Below are 19,321 nucleotides of genomic sequence, written 5' to 3'. Positions count from 1 at the left end.
GCGAGCAGACCATCGGTTCAGCCAGATGTTAATGTGGGCCGAAGGTTGGAATCCTAATCATGAAGGTTTATTCGATTTGAGGGCTCTGTTTGGAGAGGGAATAGATGAGGGCCCTATTTGGGGAGATATTGATGTGTATCACCATGTTTACCATACACGGAAAATTTAAGTGATCAATAAGTGCAATCCAATGCCGGTTGGAGGAAATTGATGTGAGTTGCCCGTCCGTTTATGTTTTTAATTTATTAGATTTTACCTAATGCGAGTTTTATTTTGTCTGTTATAGCCACAACCTCCCAGCGAATTGTATATAATGTATTATGTATTATGTATTATTGTATTATGTATTATTGTATTATGTATTATTGTATTATGTATTATTGTATTATGTATTATTGTATTATGTATTATTGTATTATGTATTATTGTATTATGTATTATTGTATTATGTATTATTGTATTATGTATTATTGTATTATGTATTATTGTATTATGTATTATTGTATTATGTATTATTGTATTATGTATTATTGTATTATGTATTATTGTATTATGTATTATTGTATTATGTATTATTGTATTATGTATTATTGTGTTATGTATTATGTATTAAAAAGTATTCAAAATTATGAATATAATTTATTCTTAGACCAACCTCCTTTCATTTATAAAATAACATTCACTGTAATAAAAGTAAACCCAGAATAAAGCCGAAAAATTATTTATTCATATAATCTGTATAATTACAAACATTCTTTAAATATAGATTACAAAATATTGTTCGCTCCTATCCATGAATTGTGCGTAGAATCAAACCCCAACCATTTGACGAAAACTTTATTTCCCTTTCGTTGTAGAACCTTCTCCACTAAGTATACATCGTGATTTTTTACTTTTTGTAGCTCATATTCGTAGAACCCGCCAACCAACGGTTGTTTTTGCATATCTTGCAAGAGATACGTTACAGGATTTGTTTGTTGAATTTTAATAATTGTGAAAATTTCAGTTGTCCAATTCGGTGTATATCCCTTTGCGAATCAGGTTTTGTATTTACTAACTCGCACGTGATTACCGACCTTGTACTTGGCTGGAGCTGCAATCTTTATCTTAGAATATACGGACGATAAGAGTTTGTTCGCGTGTTCCGGTGTTACGTCGACGGGACGCATTCTAATCGTACTATGCCTTCTATTGTTATAATCTGAGACCAGCGTCGGTAAGACGGTTGTCCACGCGTAGCTTCCATTAAGCGTGAACTTTTTCCACGTTTCGTTTTTCAACGTCCTATTATCGATGCTTTCATTACACTGTGCGTAGAGTAATGATTTATATCGTATTCTTTCATAAGATTTCGGAATTCTATATTATAAAATTCCTTTCCCTTATCGGTTTGAAGATTTTTTGGTTTTCTTCCATCATTCAAAACGTTTAAAAATGCATCCGTAACGTTTTTTCCATTTTTCGCTTTCACTGCTACGGCCCAAGCGTATTTAGATAAGACATCGATGACGGTGAGTATGTAATTGTGGCCATTGTTGATTTGCGCATACTGTCGCATCTCTACGAGATCCGCTTGCCAGAGATCATCGTAACCCCGTACAATGACTCGTCTACGTTTAAAGTTACGTCTCGCCGGCGCGTGCAACTCGTTGACCAGCTGTATCTTCTCGTCCGTGATATGACTGCTCTTCACCTTCTTCATATTTGTAAACTAACATCATGCTTTACGAACGTGTCAATTTATAATCAAGTTCTTCGATTATAGAAACGATCTCGTTGTCATGCCCCGTATGTCCTGCGGATTTCGAGGATACGAGAAGACGTAATCTATCGACGAGCTCGTTTGGGTCATTCCAGTGCACGTAGTCCACCGCGTTATCGTTAACCGCCATATCGAATGGTATCAGATTACCTCTTAAGCAATTTTGCAATGATATATTTATACTTGTAACCCTTGTTACTTTTCACAAGCCCTGACGAGATATGGCTGCGTCTATGAGCGTTCGACGACTTTAATATTTCCGCGTATTTGTGTAAATCAGCATCGTTGAACAAGGTGTCATCAGGCATTCTCATGAATAGTAATTCGTACAAACCAGTTGTTCCTCTGTACTTCACCCCATTAATAATCACATCGTCGTTTTTGATTACGTCGAAAACTGAACTTCCAAGCATTAATTTGTTGCGTTGTACGTATACTCCATACACGTCATCTATCTTCTTTTCACGATCGGTAAAGAGTAATTGAATGTATTTAGCTGCCAACGGCCCCAAATTTTCCGTGAAATGGCTACGTATGTTTTCGCTAGGCTTGTCCAAAATTCGCTGCATAGAAACATTAAGATTCGCGTCGCTGTCGCCGTACGTTTCAACGGTGTTACGCCCCGGCGGAAATTTTGGAATTTATCCGCCTTGCGTCCCTTATCAAGCCCTTTGGGGTTCCGAGAATTTCTCATGCGAGGTACACGAGGAAAGGTTATTTCTGTTTCCTTCTTTACAATAGTTTACGTGACCCTCCTTGAAACTATCGTCGCCAACCATAGATATATAAGACAGTTTACAATCGGGTAACGCACAAAACTCGCGTTAGCTCGTAAGAGAGAGAGAGAGCCGTTAGCACAACACCAGCGCTACGCAGTTATCCAGTGCTTCGCATTCCGGGAATTTCCCTTGGTAACTGCGTAGAAACGGGAAAACCGTAATAACTTCCTTGTCGAGGAAACTCTTTCCCTCTCATTTGCACAAAGCGTCAGCCGGTCCGATCAGGATCATTATTACCTGACCGAATGATAGTGTGAAAAGAATGGATGGATGAATATGAATTTAAACGACGAAACTAAAATAAATGAGAACCTTTACAAAGCCTAACGTCGCGAACGTTCGACCGCCGTTCGAAAATCAAGGGTCGTTCGAAGCAATAAACATCATTGTGTTCGAAATTCTAAGAACTACCTAGCGACAACGACGAATTTTGAACAAAGGAATGTTCTGGTAGAAATGTTTAAATTCATTGCTAACGAAATGTCGATTCCACCGAAATAGTTATGCGAAAGATTGTAAATGAATGCATAATCGGCATTGCGATCATCGTAAATGCATCGTCCGCTTTTACGCTGATAAGATCTTATTATAAATCAGGAAAGATAAATAATTCTGATCCTGCTAAGGGAAAATAAATGGATAACGGCTTCAATTGTTAAATTATATATCTCGATTTCAAGATCATTCGTGTTTTGGTCAAATTAATAGTATCATTTAACAGTTCAACATTTGGATATTCAAATTAAAGCAATAGCTGTAAATTAGCAGTAATACATTTGAAGGAAATACTGCGTAGTTCTAGAAACCGTTGAAACTATCATGGCGACGTGTTAGAAAGAAAAAGGAACACCAAAGAAAGGGGATGAGGAATCTTCGTCTAGCTCGCGCGTCTTAACCAATCACCGGGCACGCGACACTTCCGAGCACGTGCCACGATTCGTCAATCCGTCCCCTCCAAGGACGATGATCGCGCGACGGGCCCTTCGCCCGTCGATCTCGCGCAAATTTCGACACTCTTGATCGATCAATCGTCGAGGTACGTGATCTTGAGCCCGTGTGTCCGAGAGACAGAGTTGTTCGGAAATCGCGACAGTTTTCCTCTGCGGTAAAGTCCTCCGCGTAGCGAGGCAGAGTGCCGTGCGAGTTGAAATCGCGCGATTCTTAACAAAGACTCACAGACGCGCACGTTAAACCTTCCTTCTACCTAAATTTTCTATCTTTTCTTTCCGATTTTAAATCGTTTGCTCGCGTATAATTCGTATTAGCTTCATTTCGGGTAATAAAATATTACATAATCTCTCCGTTCGTATTCGTTTGTCTCTCGTCGACGTACTCGTTCGCTTAATTAATTATCGCCGCGACAAGTGCAGTGTTCACGATCCTTACCGTTCTTTGGTGTTCCAGAATATCCAGCGAGCATTAAGATCACTACAAGCAATTTGTTATCTTGTATTATATCAAACAGCGTTTCGGTAAGTCGATCCGTTTACCATTTTTGAACACGACGACTATTTATTGGCAAAACGGGCGATCTGTCCAGCCCTTCTTGGGTTCCGAGAATTCCTCCGGTCAGATCGTTCCAACGTTTGAGGTATTTGATAAATACGTACAACTAAAACTTGCGTCACGATTCCGTTTTTCATAATTCATTTTATATATTCTATAAAAGGGGGCACCTTAGTCCTGCCCTTTCGAGGGTGCCGAGAATATCTCTGGCTAGGGTGTATCCTCACGGCGGAAATACGCCAAATTTCAAATTAAAATAAGGGAAGACGGGATCGCAACAATCATCTCCCGCGATTGATATAAAAGCGAAAATCCTCAAGTGTAATCTCAGAGCGTGCATTTCGTTATGTTTTTGTTACTTTTATAAGTCATCTTTACCCTTGTTAAACGATATTTATAAACTGGTATTATTCAGTAACGAGTTACAAAATTTAACATCTTCAATTTTTGACTTTCTAAAATCCATTAATTCTTGATTATTAATTCTGTTAAATTCGCATTCTTGATTCTAATTCGTAATTAAATCAGTTTTACCAGTTAACCAGTTTCAAATTTATTTCAAACACACCAAACACATTTCTTTTAATTATACACGCCTACCATTACATACAGATTCAAGGAGGGACCCGTACGGGATCTAAAGCGCTGAACGAACCCAAACGAAAGATCAAAAAGTTCAAATTCTAAATTCTAACATCTTAATAATTATCTTTCGTCTTTTAATTTGTCGAGAGCGCTAACCCGCTCGAGACTGGTGGCAGCGATACCAATCATCGCGCTCAGAATAGGGTAAAAAGTATAGGAAATTGCCTTTCAATTTCTAGTTGAAACAGCAGTCTTTCCTAGTTTGAATTTTGTTATCTATCCTTTTTTTACGTTGCGCCGTCGCACGCGCAACGTAACAACGGCATGTATCGATTCTTCACGATGAAAATCGGGACGATCTTTCGTCACATCCACCGTCTGTTCACACGAAGATGTACCAGGTTCGGAATAAATGCGTGTTCTAGCAGTTTGTGTGCTTTGAGGATTAAGAAAAGGAGTTGTCAATTTTTGCGGATCTTTAATATTCAAAGTTGGGAATGTCGACTCGGATTTTATATCGATCGTGTCTGAATGTGGCGAGTCCGCTGACATATTCTCGATAATTCGTTCCAGCGGTTCTACCACGGGTCTCAATCGTTTTTCGATGACTCTCTCTTCGTCGATGCTCTCCGATTTGAGAGCTCTGCGTTTTTTGCGTATAGCATCGCTTGTTTTAGCTATAGCATTCGCAACTTTACACGATTCTTTAATATTACTATTATCCATTGCAAAGAAAAGACGTCTACTCGCTAAGCGTTCTATCGATGGACTAAATGTTTCAGAAAACGGCAAATTCGTTAAATCCTTTTCTGTAGCGGCCATGTTCCATCGAGCTGTCCTTGTCGATTATTACGAAACCATATTTCTGTTCCCAACACTGTGCGCACAATTTACAAAAGTTTTCGTACGACATGTCTGTATTTACACGATCATTATAAATTATGGGTAGATTCGTGCCATCTTGTTTGAACACGATCAAAAGGTTGGTATTGTCGCGAATTAGGTGTTTCGGTATTCTCGCGTAAGTCTGACAGAGATAAAAACAGTCCACGCGCGAGTGCCTACCCATAGCGAAATATTCTCTTATCACGTCTTGCTTGTCGCACGCAACGTCATCGAATATCAACACCGAATCGGGCAGCGCCTCGTTCGGTGGCACGACTTCGGCGTTATTTGAAAATGAAAAGTATCCGATTTCAGGAACATTTGTCAAAATTCGTTCGAGATATTTGTACTTTGGTTGTTGCAATGATTTTGAGTATACATATACGTTATTGAATCTTACACCGTTCGGGCTCTCGATCAGACTGATTACGACGTTCGTTTTACCGCAGTTCGATGGATCGCAAATTATACTACGTATCCTGCGTGTTGTCCTCTCGTCTAAATCGAGAATAAGGATGGACAGGGGCTGCTTTGCGAAGCGCATATCGTCTATATAATAACCATATATTTAACGATTCAACCTCTTTATAGGTTGCGGAAAAGCTGCTTGTCCGCGTCGTGAACGCGCTTTAACCGCGGCCGCAGATGAGCTTTAACCGCGATTAGCCCTTTTTCTCCGCGGCGATAACGCGCTTTAACCCACGATTAATCCTTTTTTCTCCGCGACGGCGGCGGGCGGTGGTGGAGGGCACGCGGAATGCAATTCGTGATCGAGCCATCAAATACGCATCCAAGCAACAACGTGACCGAAAGTCTGTCTCGGCGATGCTTGCTCAATCTGTATCAGATTGCACTCGACACGTGTCTACCTGTAAACATGGATTTCACCCTACCCCCTCATGTTAACCGCGTCAGCAAGCCGTCAAAGAGGCATCCAAACAAAACGTGACCAAAAGTCTGTCTCGACGATACTCTCGCTATCTGTGCCAGATTGCACATCGACACGTATCTGCATGTAAACATGGATTTCGCCCTACTCCCTCATGTCTTTGAAATAGAAGAACATTCCGTTTGTATCTCCTACATTGGAATATGAAACACAAACGTTACACATAAAATCGTTCTAGGTAAAACAACATTAAGGCACATAAAGTATATTTTTACTAAATAGATTTTATTATTTTACAGTAATGAGCAAAATTAATAAATGATATTAAATGTTTCGTGTTTTAAGACAAATGTAACAATTTTTCTTTTTCGGTGGAGGTCCATCTATGTGCGTGTCATCCCCCGGCCGGTTATAATGTTCCATGCACAGCTCTTCATCTTCCTCCTTCCTCTTTTTTAACCACCATTCTTTTAATATTGATACGTTTCTCATAGCACATGCTCCGTTGTGCACGATGCATGCCATATGTTTATCCATCCATCCATCCTGAATATGCCGGCTCTTGGTTGGCAAATTCGGTAGATCATCTTTGTTCAAAACCTCTATATTGATTGGACTGACTGAAGGATAAAGTTTCTTCAGCCATTTTTCTTTCTCAATGCCCTTGACGTATACAGATCCGTGAATACTATCTTTCAAACACGAAGCGGCACACTCTTGAAGGCGTGAATACGGCACGGTACCATCGTCCCACTCAAAACCGTGATGATTTTGCGTCAACCATTTTATTTGTCTTAATTCTGCTTTCGACAATTTTTTCTTAGCAAATGGTGGCGCAAAGATGAAACATTGTACACGATTCCCATTCTGGAAGATGGCAAGTGCCTTTACGAAAAAACCGTTCGTATCGCTTTTTGTTCGGGCAACGGCAATCGGTGATTGTCAAACCATTTCGCTCCTTTATGTAGTGTTTACTCGTAACGTCTCGCGCGTAGCCGAATTTCAAACACTTTCGCCGTGTCCCGAAGGTCTCGCCCGTCCCCCTCCTCCGCCGCGGTAATAACCGAATTTCTTGTGTCCTCGCGAACGCTACGTGTACTCGGCATTCGTAATCCAGACCTACCAAAGTAAATACGTTCATCCTACACCTGTTACAAAAACACTAAGAACTATTGTTTCGAAATTATCCGTCAGCATCCGCTAACCGATTATCGGCGTAATCCGGCGTTTTTTTGTTTAATTGTGACATGGAGTGCAGTGACCAACAAACTGGTTGCCGTAATTAAAGTGCAAAACTTGACCACGTGTTGTTTTCTGTGCCCCGTGCGGCTCTAACCAATTCACCGCTCCAAGATAATCCCCGCGATCTGTCCGGAAGAATCCTTTCCTGGGATATCCTTCAAAAGCTCCAGCATCCGAAACATTGGTCCTTCGAGCCGGATAACCGAAGGAAGGGTATTTCAAATTCCGGATCGCACACACCGTAACCGTCGACCGCCAAGGGCAAGATGTCTACCATAGACGACCTCGTCGCAAGACAGAGCCATTACATGGGCTCCATCAGAAGGGCACTGACAAATTTCAAAAAGCTAGGTCAAGCCAAAATGACCTCAGCTATCACACACCAACGCCTGGGCACCCTCAAGGAGATCTACGCAAAATGCCAGGAGCTAGATGCGGAAATTCTAGTGCGAACGGACCACAAGATCCAGAGCTCGCATCCCTATTTCACCGAGGAGCGTTTCCTCTCTTGCGAAGAAGCCTTCAACGAAGCAGCGGATTTCATGGCCGAGATCATCTCCCGCACCGACCAGGTCCAAACCAAAGCAGCAGCCGCCTCCGACCTTCCGGGAACAGCCTCAACACGATTGCCGAAGCTACGACTGCCCAGTTTCGACGGAAGCTTCGACAAATGGGAAACTTTTCGAGATAAGTTCACCTCTCTGATTATACACGATGTTTCTTTGACCAATGTCGATCGCATGCATTATTTATCATCATGTATAACGGGCGACGCGAGCATCGCGCTAACGCACCTCGCGGTAACGGACTCCAATTTCCCAGTTGCATGGAAAATCCTTTCGTCGCGATACGAAAATAAGCGTCGTTTAATTGCATTTCACATTCACGCGTTGCATAATTTGCCTATCGCTCGTTCCGAAACGTTCCAAAATCTTCGCGATTTAAGCGACAAAGTCAACGCTTCGATTCAAGCGTTGCTCAATCTCGATCGTCCCGTAAAAGAATGGGATGATATGTTAGTTTATCTTGTATCTGAAAAACTTGATCCCACCACGAGGAAAGCTTGGGAACTTCATCTCGGTGATAGTCTGGATTATCCAACGTTTGAGCAGATCAACCGTTTCCTCGCTTCGCGAATTCGCGCGTTAGAAGCGTTACCGAACGTACCTGTCATAAAGGGTAAAATCAGCTCAAATGCCAACGCTAAACCAGAACGCTTTAAGAACATCGCATCTCATTCCGCAAACCAAGAAAGCTCGCGCGGTTTTTCATCGCATACAACAACCGTTTCATCCGCGTGTCCAGTTTGTCGCGCCAATCACTTGATTTATCAGTGCGATCAGTTTCAAAACCAAACGCCTTCGCAAAGGTATACAACTATAAAAAGTTTCAAACGATGCGTTAACTGCTTCAGCGCTAAGCATTCAGTCAAGGACTGTACGAGTGCTCGATCTTGTAAACAGTGCGGCAAAAAACATCACACGTTATTACATTTCTCCGACAACGCGTGTTCGAACTCCAACGACTCCACTACGTCAACAAAGTTACACAACAATGTTACCGACTCTCTTGCCTCGACTCATGTGTTGTCGAAGGAAGAGAACGATGTTACCGACACGCACCCGACTAATCATGTAAATTCAAAAGTGACCGCGTCAGCGCATTCCGTGTTGCTAGCGACTGCACGCATTCAAGTTTATGCGCCCACCGGGCATTTCATACATGCTCGTGCGTTATTAGATCAGGGCTCCGCGATTACCATTATAACCGAAAATTTAGTTCAATTGTTACGACTAAAGAAAACGCGTCAATCAGTTCGCTTATCCGGCGTGGGGGATACCGGGATGACAGCGCACCATGCCGTTCAAGTCCAATTCTCTCCCGCTGACGCGCCGCAGCCGGTGTTTTCCACAACCGCGATCGTGTTAAAATCACTCACTAAATACGCACCTCAACGAGTAAATTCACCATGCCGCTGGCCCCATCTCGAACGTCTCAATCTTGCCGATAACGATCCTATGAGCTCCGATCCAATCGATCTATTAATCGGAGCTGACCTTTACGGATCCTTAATGCTCGAGGGTGTGCGTAAAGGGTTCGTTAATCAGCCGATTGCTCAGAAGACGAGTCTCGGTTGGATTTTGTCCGGTCCAGTGTCACATCCTGTCTCTACCCTGTCCGTTTCCACGCAACATGCCATCATATGGGACACCCTGAGCGATGACCTTCGCCGGTTTTGGGAGATCGAGGAGCTATCCGAACAACCTTATTCTACTCCTGATGAAAATCAGTGTGAGGAGCATTTCGCTGCCACGCATTATCGCTTGCCAAGCGGTCGTTACACCGTTCGCCTTCCTTTTAAAGCCGATCCCTTAAAAGCTCTGGGAGAATCTCGAGCAACCGCCCTATGCCGGTTTACTCAGTTAGAACGGCGTCTTTCTCGTGATCTAAACCAACGCACCTTGTACCACGATTTTATCGCAGAGTACTTGCAACTCCACCATATGGAACCGTCCAATCCAAACACCATCGTATCCAGTTCTCGATATTACATACCTCATCACGCCGTTTATAAAGCCGACAGCGGAACTACACCGCTCAGAGTCGTTTTTAACGCGTCCAGCCGCACCTCCACGGGGAAATCTCTTAACGATTGCCTATTAATAGGTCCTAAGTTACAAAATGACCTTCCATCCATTGTAATTCGTTGGCGGCATTTTCGATACGTCTACATAGCGGATAGCGCCAAGATGTATCGGCAAATACTGCTCGACCCTCGTGACAGAGACTTTCAAACCATCTTGTGGCGCAATGCGCCCACCGATCCCGTAGCAGAATATCGTCTGTGCACCGTGACGTACGGAACCGCGCCCGCAGCTTATCTGGCCCAACGTGTGCTCAAGCAGCTCGGCGAGGACGAAGGGGCCTCTTATCCTCTGGCTTTGCCCGTCCTGAATCGTCAAATGTACGTCGATGATTTCATTTTCGGCGCTGACGATCGTCACCTCGCGCTTCGCACGCGCGACCAATTAATTCACCTTCTCGACAGGGGCGGCTTCCGCCTTCGAAAATGGGCGAGCAATTGCCAGTCTTTACTGACGGGAATCGATCCTTCTGATCACGGTCTAGCTCGCGAAAAGCCTTTCAACGGCGACGAATCGTTGAAAGTCTTGGGAATACACTGGAATCCTGATTCCGATACCCTAAAGTTTCGAGTTCGCAAACAGAATAACCCTGGCAATTCAAAACGAGCAATATTGTCCGCAATCGCTCGGTTATTTGATCCCCTCGGGCTCGTAGCCCCAGTCGTAATCACCGCCAAAATGTTAATGCAAAAATTATGGTCCATAAAATGCGGATGGGACGAAGAGGTGCCTCCTCCGCTCCTCCGCGAATGGATGCAATTTTATTCCACACTTTCAGCATTAGATAACATGGCGCTGCCAAGATGGACGCATCACTCCTCCGATACCCTCCAGTATTCCCTGCATGGCTTCTCCGACGCCTCCAGTCACGCATACGCCGCAGTGGTATACTGTCGGCTGGTGTCCGTGGATGGGTCCATCTCCGTCTCCATACTCATGGCTAAATCTAAGGTAGCCCCTCTCAAAACGCTCAGCATCCCGCGATTAGAATTGCAGGCAGCACTCTTACTTTCTCGCCTCATGGCAACCATTCGCTCCGCTCTGCAACTCGAAAGGGTTGAGTGTTATTGTTGGACCGACTCTACAATCACCTTGGCCTGGCTACGACAGCCCCCCTCTCGATGGCAAACCTTTGTGGCAAATCGCGTTTCAGAAATCCAAATGAAGCTCCCCGCAGAAACCTGGAATCACGTTCCTTCCAAAGAAAATCCTGCCGACTGCGCCTCTCGCGGTCTCCAGGCTCCCGATCTTCAAAGTTTTCGACTATGGTGGGAAGGACCTACATGGCTTCGCTTAGCTCCAACCGAATGGCCCTCTCTTCCGTCCGAATTAATACCTTCTGACGTGCCCGAGCAGCGTCGCGAGGAAATCGTATGCGCGGTAACCCCTTCAGTCTCCTGCCCATGGGCCACTCGTTTTTCTTCATGGCCAAAATTGCTCAGAGTTAGCGCATACATGTTCCGATTCGTGGCGAAGCTTCGAACTCGCTCTCGGCTCTATTCAAACGCAACTAATCGCGACGCCTCTTCCGACGACTCAATCGCTTTGCGTCAGTGCGAAATTCAACTAGCAAAAAATTATCTTCTGCGCTCAGTCCAGTTCGTTTCCTTTCCTACGGAATTCGAACGCCTCGCGCAAGGGGATGCAAAATTACCGAAAGCAAGCCCATTGGCATCGCTCAACCCTTTCATGGATGCTCACAAATTAATACGGGTAGGAGGGCGTCTTAAGAAAGCGGGTCTACCGGAAAAAACCATTCACCCCATAGTGCTCCGCTCTCATCCAATCCTTGACCTCATAATTGTGCATCATCACTTGCGAACCCTGCACGCAGGACCCTCGCTCACCCTCGCATCACTACGCGACGAGTATTGGATTCTCCGTGCACGTGCCACTGTTCGCGCAGTTTTGTATCGTTGCGTTCCCTGTGCTCGAGAAAACGCGATTGTCCCCACCGAGCTCATGGGATCGTTGCCCGCAGTCCGCATCAATCGCACCGCACGGGCTTTCGTGCACACCGGAGTCGATTATGCGGGACCCATACTCGTGCGCGACACTTCAGGGCGCGGGCATAAGTCCCATAAAGCCTACATTGCGCTCTTCGTTTGCATGACAACAAAAGCCATACATCTCGAGCTCGTGCACGATTATGGATCCGCCGCGTTCGTCGCAGCCTTTCACCGCTTTTCCGCTAGACGTGGGCTTCCTCAGTCGATGTATTCTGATAACGGCACGACGTTTCAAGGGGCAGACCGTGAACTTTCCGCCTCTCATCGGCAAGCAGTACGCGATCCAAATTTTTTGAATCAAATAGCAACAGATTTGGTACAGTGGCACTTCCTCCCTCCCGCTGCGCCCCACTTTGGAGGACTGTGGGAGGCAGGAGTGCGTCGAGTCAAACACCACCTAAAACGGTGCGTGGGAAATCATACGCTCACAGGCGAGGAATTGACCACGCTCCTTTGTCGCATCGAAGCCGCGTTGAATTCGCGCCCCATCGCGGCCGTCTCCGAACACGTCGACTCTTACGATGCTCTCACGCCCGGTCACTTTTTAATCGGCGCCCCTTTAGTTGCGATTCCTGAGCCCAGCGTTCTAGAATTAAGCGAAAATCGGTTATCGCGTTGGCAGCTCGTTCAGCGCATTTCGGAGAATTTCTGGAGAGCCTGGTCTCGCGATTATCTACACACACTCCAACAGCGTGCTAAATGGCGCGTAGCTCAGCGCTTAGCTAAAGTCGGTCGCGTTGTCCTACTGCGCAACCCGTTGACACCGCCCTGCCAGTGGGACCTCGGACGCATAGTCGCTTGCCATCCCGGCGATGATGGCTTAATTCGCGTAGTCACGGTTAAAACTTGTCGCTCTACATATTCGCGACCCCTTAGCAAGATATGTTTCCTCCCCGTCGATATCAACGAGGAAGATACGTTACAGGGGAGCATGGTGGGCGGCAACCGGGAAGAAAATCGTCTCACCGCTAATGCGACATGAAAACCGTACATGCTCGCCCTCGCATCCGTATGATAGCAGATATCCAGCACCCTATACCGCGTTCTATCTCACATAGGTTAAGTTGCTCCCTTAACGAAGCGCTTTTCGAAGACACCCCTTCGAGGCGGGCGGAATGTTCGGGCAACGGCAATCGGTGATTGTCAAACCATTTCGCTCCTTTATGTAGTGTTTACTCGTAACGTCTCGCGCGTAGCCGAATTTCAAACACTTTCGCCGTGTCCCGAAGGTCTCGCCCGTCCCCCTCCTCCGCCGCGGTAATAACCGAATTTCTTGTGTCCTCGCGAACGCTACGTGTACTCGGCATTCGTAATCCAGACCTACCAAAGTAAATACGTTCATCCTACACCTGTTACAAAAACACTAAGAACTATTGTTTCGAAATTATCCGTCAGCATCCGCTAACCGATTATCGGCGTAATCCGGCGTTTTTTTGTTTAATTGTGACATGGAGTGCAGTGACCAACAAACTGGTTGCCGTAATTAAAGTGCAAAACTTGACCACGTGTTGTTTTCTGTGCCCCGTGCGGCTCTAACCAATTCACCGCTCCAAGATAATCCCCGCGATCTGTCCGGAAGAATCCTTTCCTGGGATATCCTTCAAAAGCTCCAGCATCCGAAACACTATATGTACATTAGATATAATGTAATATAATGATCCCTTCCCACCGATCAATGTACATATAATGGCAGTATCGTTATTACTATATCTGCATTAGATCTGCTGCAATATACTGATCCCTTCCCACAGATCAATGTACATTGAGTAACAGTATCATTTATACTATATCTACATTGGATATAATGTAATATACTGATCCCTTCCCACAGATCAATGTAATTTTGGTAACAACATCATTATTACTATATCTACATTAGATATAATGTAATATACTGATCCCTACCCACAGATCAATGTACATATAATAGCAGTTTCGTTATTACTATATCTACAATAGATATAATGTAATATACTGATACCTTTCCACAGATCAATATACATAGAATAACAGTATCGTTATTACTATATCTACATTAGATATGTAATATACATTTAACAACAATATCATTATTACTATATCTACAATAGATATAATGTAATATACTGATACCTTCCCACAGATCAATGTACATATAATAACAGTATCGTTATTACTATATCTAAATTAGATATGTAATATACATTTAATAACAATATCATTATTACTATATCTACATCAGATGAAATTTAATATACTGATTTAATCCCACAGACCAATGTACACTTAATAACAATATCATTATTACTATATCTACATTGGATACAATGTAATATAATGATCCCTTCCCACCGATCATTGTACATATAATGGCAGTATCGTTATTACTATATCTGCATTAGATCTCCTGCAATATACTGATTCCTTCACACAGATCAATGTACATTGAATAACAGTATCATTTATACTATATCTACATTGGATATAATGTAATATTCTGACGCCTTCCCACAGATCTATGTAATTTTGGTAACAACATCATTATTACTATATCTACATTTGATATAATGTAATATAATGATCCCTTCCCACCGATCAATGTACATATAATGGCAGTATCGTTATTACTATATCTCCATTTGATATGTAATATACATTTAATAACAATATCATTATTACTATATCTACATCAGATGAAATTTAATACACTGATTTAATCCCACAGACCAATGTACATTTAATAACAATACCATTATTACTATATCTACATCAGATGTAATTTAATATACTGATTTAATCCCACAGATCAATGTACACCTAATACCAATATCATTATTACTATATGTACATTAGATATAATGTAATATAATGATCCCTTCCCACCGATCAATGTACATATAATGGCAGTATCGTTATTACTATATCTGCATTAGATCTGCTGCAATATACTGATCCCTTCCCACAGATCAATGTACATTGAGTAACAGTATCATTTATACTATATCTACATTGGATATAATGTAATATACTGATGCCTTCCCACAGATCAATGTAATTTTGGTAACAACATCATTATTACTATATCTACATTAGATATAATGTAATATACTGATCCCTACCCACAGATCAATGTACATATAATAGCAGTTTCGTTATTACTATATCTACAATAGATATAATGTAATATACTGATACCTTCCCACAGATCAATGTACATATAATAACAGTATCGTTATTACTATATCTACATTAGATATGTAATATACATTTAATAACAGTATCATTATTACTATATCTAGATCAGATGAAATTTAATATACTGATTTAATCCCACAGATCAACGTACATCTAATAGCAATATCATTATTACTATATGTACATTAGATATAATGTAATATAATGATCACTTCCCACCGATCAATGTACATATAATGGCAGTATCGTTATTACTATATCTACATTAGATATGTAATATACATTTAATGACAATATCATTATTACTATGTCTACAATAGATATAATGTAATATAATGATCCCTTCCCACCGATCAATGTACATATAATGGAAGTATCGTTATTACTACACGTACATTAGATATGTAATATACATTTAATGACAATATCATTATTACTATATCTACATCAGATGTAATGTAATATACTGATTTAATCCCACAGACCAATGTACATTTAATAACTACATCATTATTGCTATATTCTCATTAGATATAATGTAATATACTGATCACTTCCCACAGATCAATGCACAGATTGTAACATTATCGTCATTAGTATATCTACATTAGATATGTAATAAACACTTAATAACAGTATCATTATTACTATATCTACATTAGATATAATGTAATATACTGATCCCTTCCCACAGATCAATGTACATATAATAACAGTTTCGTTATTACTATATCTACATTAGATATAATGTAATATAAAGATCCCTTCCCACCGATCAATGTATATATAATGGCAGTATCGTTATTACTATATCTCCATTTGATATGTAATATACATTTAATAACAATATCATTATTACTATATCTACATCAGATGAAATCTAATATACTGATTTAATCCCACAGACCAATGAATATTTAATAACAATATCATTATTACTATATCTACATTGGATACAATGTAATATACTGATACCTTTCCACAGATCAATGTACATATAATAACAGTTTCGTTGTTACTATATCTACAATGGGTATAATGTAATATACTGATACCTTCCCACAGATGAATATACATATAATAATAGTATCGGTATTACTATATCTACATTATATATGTAATAGACATTTAATAACAATGTCATTATTACTATATCTACATTAGATATAATGTAATAGAATGATCCCTTCCCACCGATCAATGTACATATAATGGCAGTATCGTTATTACTATATCTGCATTAGATCTGCTGCAATATACTGATTCCTTCCCACAGATCAATGTACATTGAGTAACAGTATCATTTATACTATATCCACATTGGATATAATGTAATATACTGATGCCTTCCCACAGATCAATGTACATATAATAACAGTTTCGTTGTTACTATATCTGCATTAGATCTCCTGCAATATACTGATTCCTTCACACAGATCAATGTACATTGAATAACAGTATCATTTATACTATATCTACATTGGATATAATGTAATATACTGATGCCTTCCCACAGGTCAATGTAATTTTGGTAACAACATCATTATTACTATATCTACATTAGATATGTAATATACATTTAATAACAATATCATTATTACTATATCTACATCAGATGAAATTTAATATACTGATTTAATCCCACAGACCAATGTACATTTAATAACAATACCATTATTACTATATCTACATCAGATGTAATTTAATATACTGATTTAATCGCACAGATCAATGTACATCTAATAACAATATCATTATTACTATATGTACATTAGATATAATGTAATATAATGATCCCTTCCCACCGATCAATGTACATATAATGGCAGTATCGTTATTACTATATCTGCATTAGATCTGCTGCAATATACTGATCCCTTCCCACAGATCAATGTACATTGAGTAACAGTATCATTTATACTATATCTACATTGGATATAATTTAATATACTGATGCCTTCCCACAGATCAATGTAATTTTGGTAACAACATCATTATTACTATATCTACATTAGATATAATGTAATATACTGATCCCTACCCACAGATCAATGTACATACAATAGCAGTTTCGTTATTACTATATCTACAATAGATATAATGTAATATACTGATACCTTCCCACAGATCAATATACATAGAATAACAGTATCGTTATTACTATATCTACATTAGATATGTAATATACACTTAATAACAATATCATTATTACTATATCTACATCAGATGAAATTTAATATACTGATATAATCCCACAGATCAATGTACATATAATAACAGTTTCGTTATTACTATATCTACATTAGATATGTAATATACATTAAATAACAATATCATTATTACTATATCTACATCAGATGTAATGTAATATACTGATTTAATCCCACAGACCAATGTACATTTAATAACTACATCATTATTGCTATATTCTCATTAGATATAATGTAATATACTGATCACTTCCCACAGATCAATGCACAGATTGTAACATTATCGTCATTAGTATATCTACATTAGATATGTAATAAACACTTAATAACAGTATCATTATTACTATATCTACATTAGATATAATGTAATATACTGATCCCTTCCCACAGATCAATGTACATATAATAACAGTTTCGTTATTACTATATCTACATTAGATATAATGTAATATAAAGATCCCTTCCCACCGATCAATGTACATATAATGGCAGTATCGTTATTACTATATCTACATTAGATATGTGATATACATTTAATAACAATATCATTATTACTATATCTACATCAGATGAAATTTAATATAATGATTTAATCCCACAGAACAATGTACATTTAATAACAATATCATTATTACTATATCTACATCAGATGAAATTTAATACACTGATTTAATCCCACAGACCAATGTACATTTAATAACAATACCAATATTAGTATATATACATTAGATATAATGTAATATAATGATCCCTTCCCACCGATCAATGTACATATAATGGCAGTATCGTCATTACTATATCTACGTTAGGTATGTAATATACATTTAATAACAATATCATTATTACTATTGTTACGTCCGAATTATTTTCAATAATTCGACCGTAGCTAAGAGCTATTTCCATTTTCTTTCTGATAGTTTTGAATAGTTTGACCGTTAACATGCCGAATTTGTGTACCTCGTCAGTGCGTAGCACTTGGAAATAATCCCAGGCGAGGCACACAAAGGAGGCTATAATTAGTTCGATTCAAATAATAAGAAGTCAACCTTCCTTAGGACGATTGCCTCGTCGAAACCGCGTAGCAATAAACATATAGAAATTCGAACCCGCTTAACCGCGCAGAACAAGGGAAATACGATTTTGTTTTACCTCGCGAGCGAGATACCTCTCCTACCTGCGAAGCATGCGTCAGCCGACTCTTCCACGAGGGATGAATGTAATTGAAATCGAAAGCAATTAAAATGAAACGGAATGAAACTATTGTATGACTGTGGAATGCGAGGGTTTGCGTGACAACCACTGAGGTTTGAAATTGTCGACCAACGTTCAAGAACGTTCCAAGCGAAGGTCGATCAAGGCAATAAACATCGACAATGAACTAAACGTTAAACGTGGAGCGTTTAGAAAATTCAAAACCATTAACAATCAATGCACGCGGAGCTAACAACGATTGAATGCAGTAACGTATTTGCATATATCCGCGATTTGATAGTAATTATAAATATCGATTGCCTTTTTCGTAAACCGTCAGGTACAAATAATAACGGAATGATTTTGCATTATTTATCATTAGCCATTCAATAGTAAGTTAAACATCTATTAAAAAGGGGGCTAGATGCTCTTCGTTGCCGAAAT

The 19,321-nt window shown here is 40.4% G+C and overlaps 1 protein-coding gene across 1 annotated transcript; it reads left to right on the top strand.

Moving 5' to 3' along the window:
- Nucleotides 1-7,914: 7,914 nt before the first annotated feature.
- LOC123988872 lies at nt 7,915-10,613 on the top strand (the record flags this gene model as incomplete). Its single annotated transcript, XM_046289627.1, has 1 exon — nt 7,915-10,613. A coding segment is annotated over exon 1 (2,699 nt), but the record flags the coding sequence as incomplete, so codon positions are not given.
- Nucleotides 10,614-19,321: the final 8,708 nt, after the last annotated feature.

This window comes from Osmia bicornis, unplaced genomic scaffold, assembly GCF_907164935.1.
Source record: "Osmia bicornis bicornis unplaced genomic scaffold, iOsmBic2.1, whole genome shotgun sequence".
Classification (NCBI taxonomy): Eukaryota; Metazoa; Arthropoda; class Insecta; order Hymenoptera; family Megachilidae; genus Osmia; species Osmia bicornis.
Note: the sequence above shows the minus strand (reverse complement) of the source record. Positions and strands in the feature narration are given on the sequence as shown.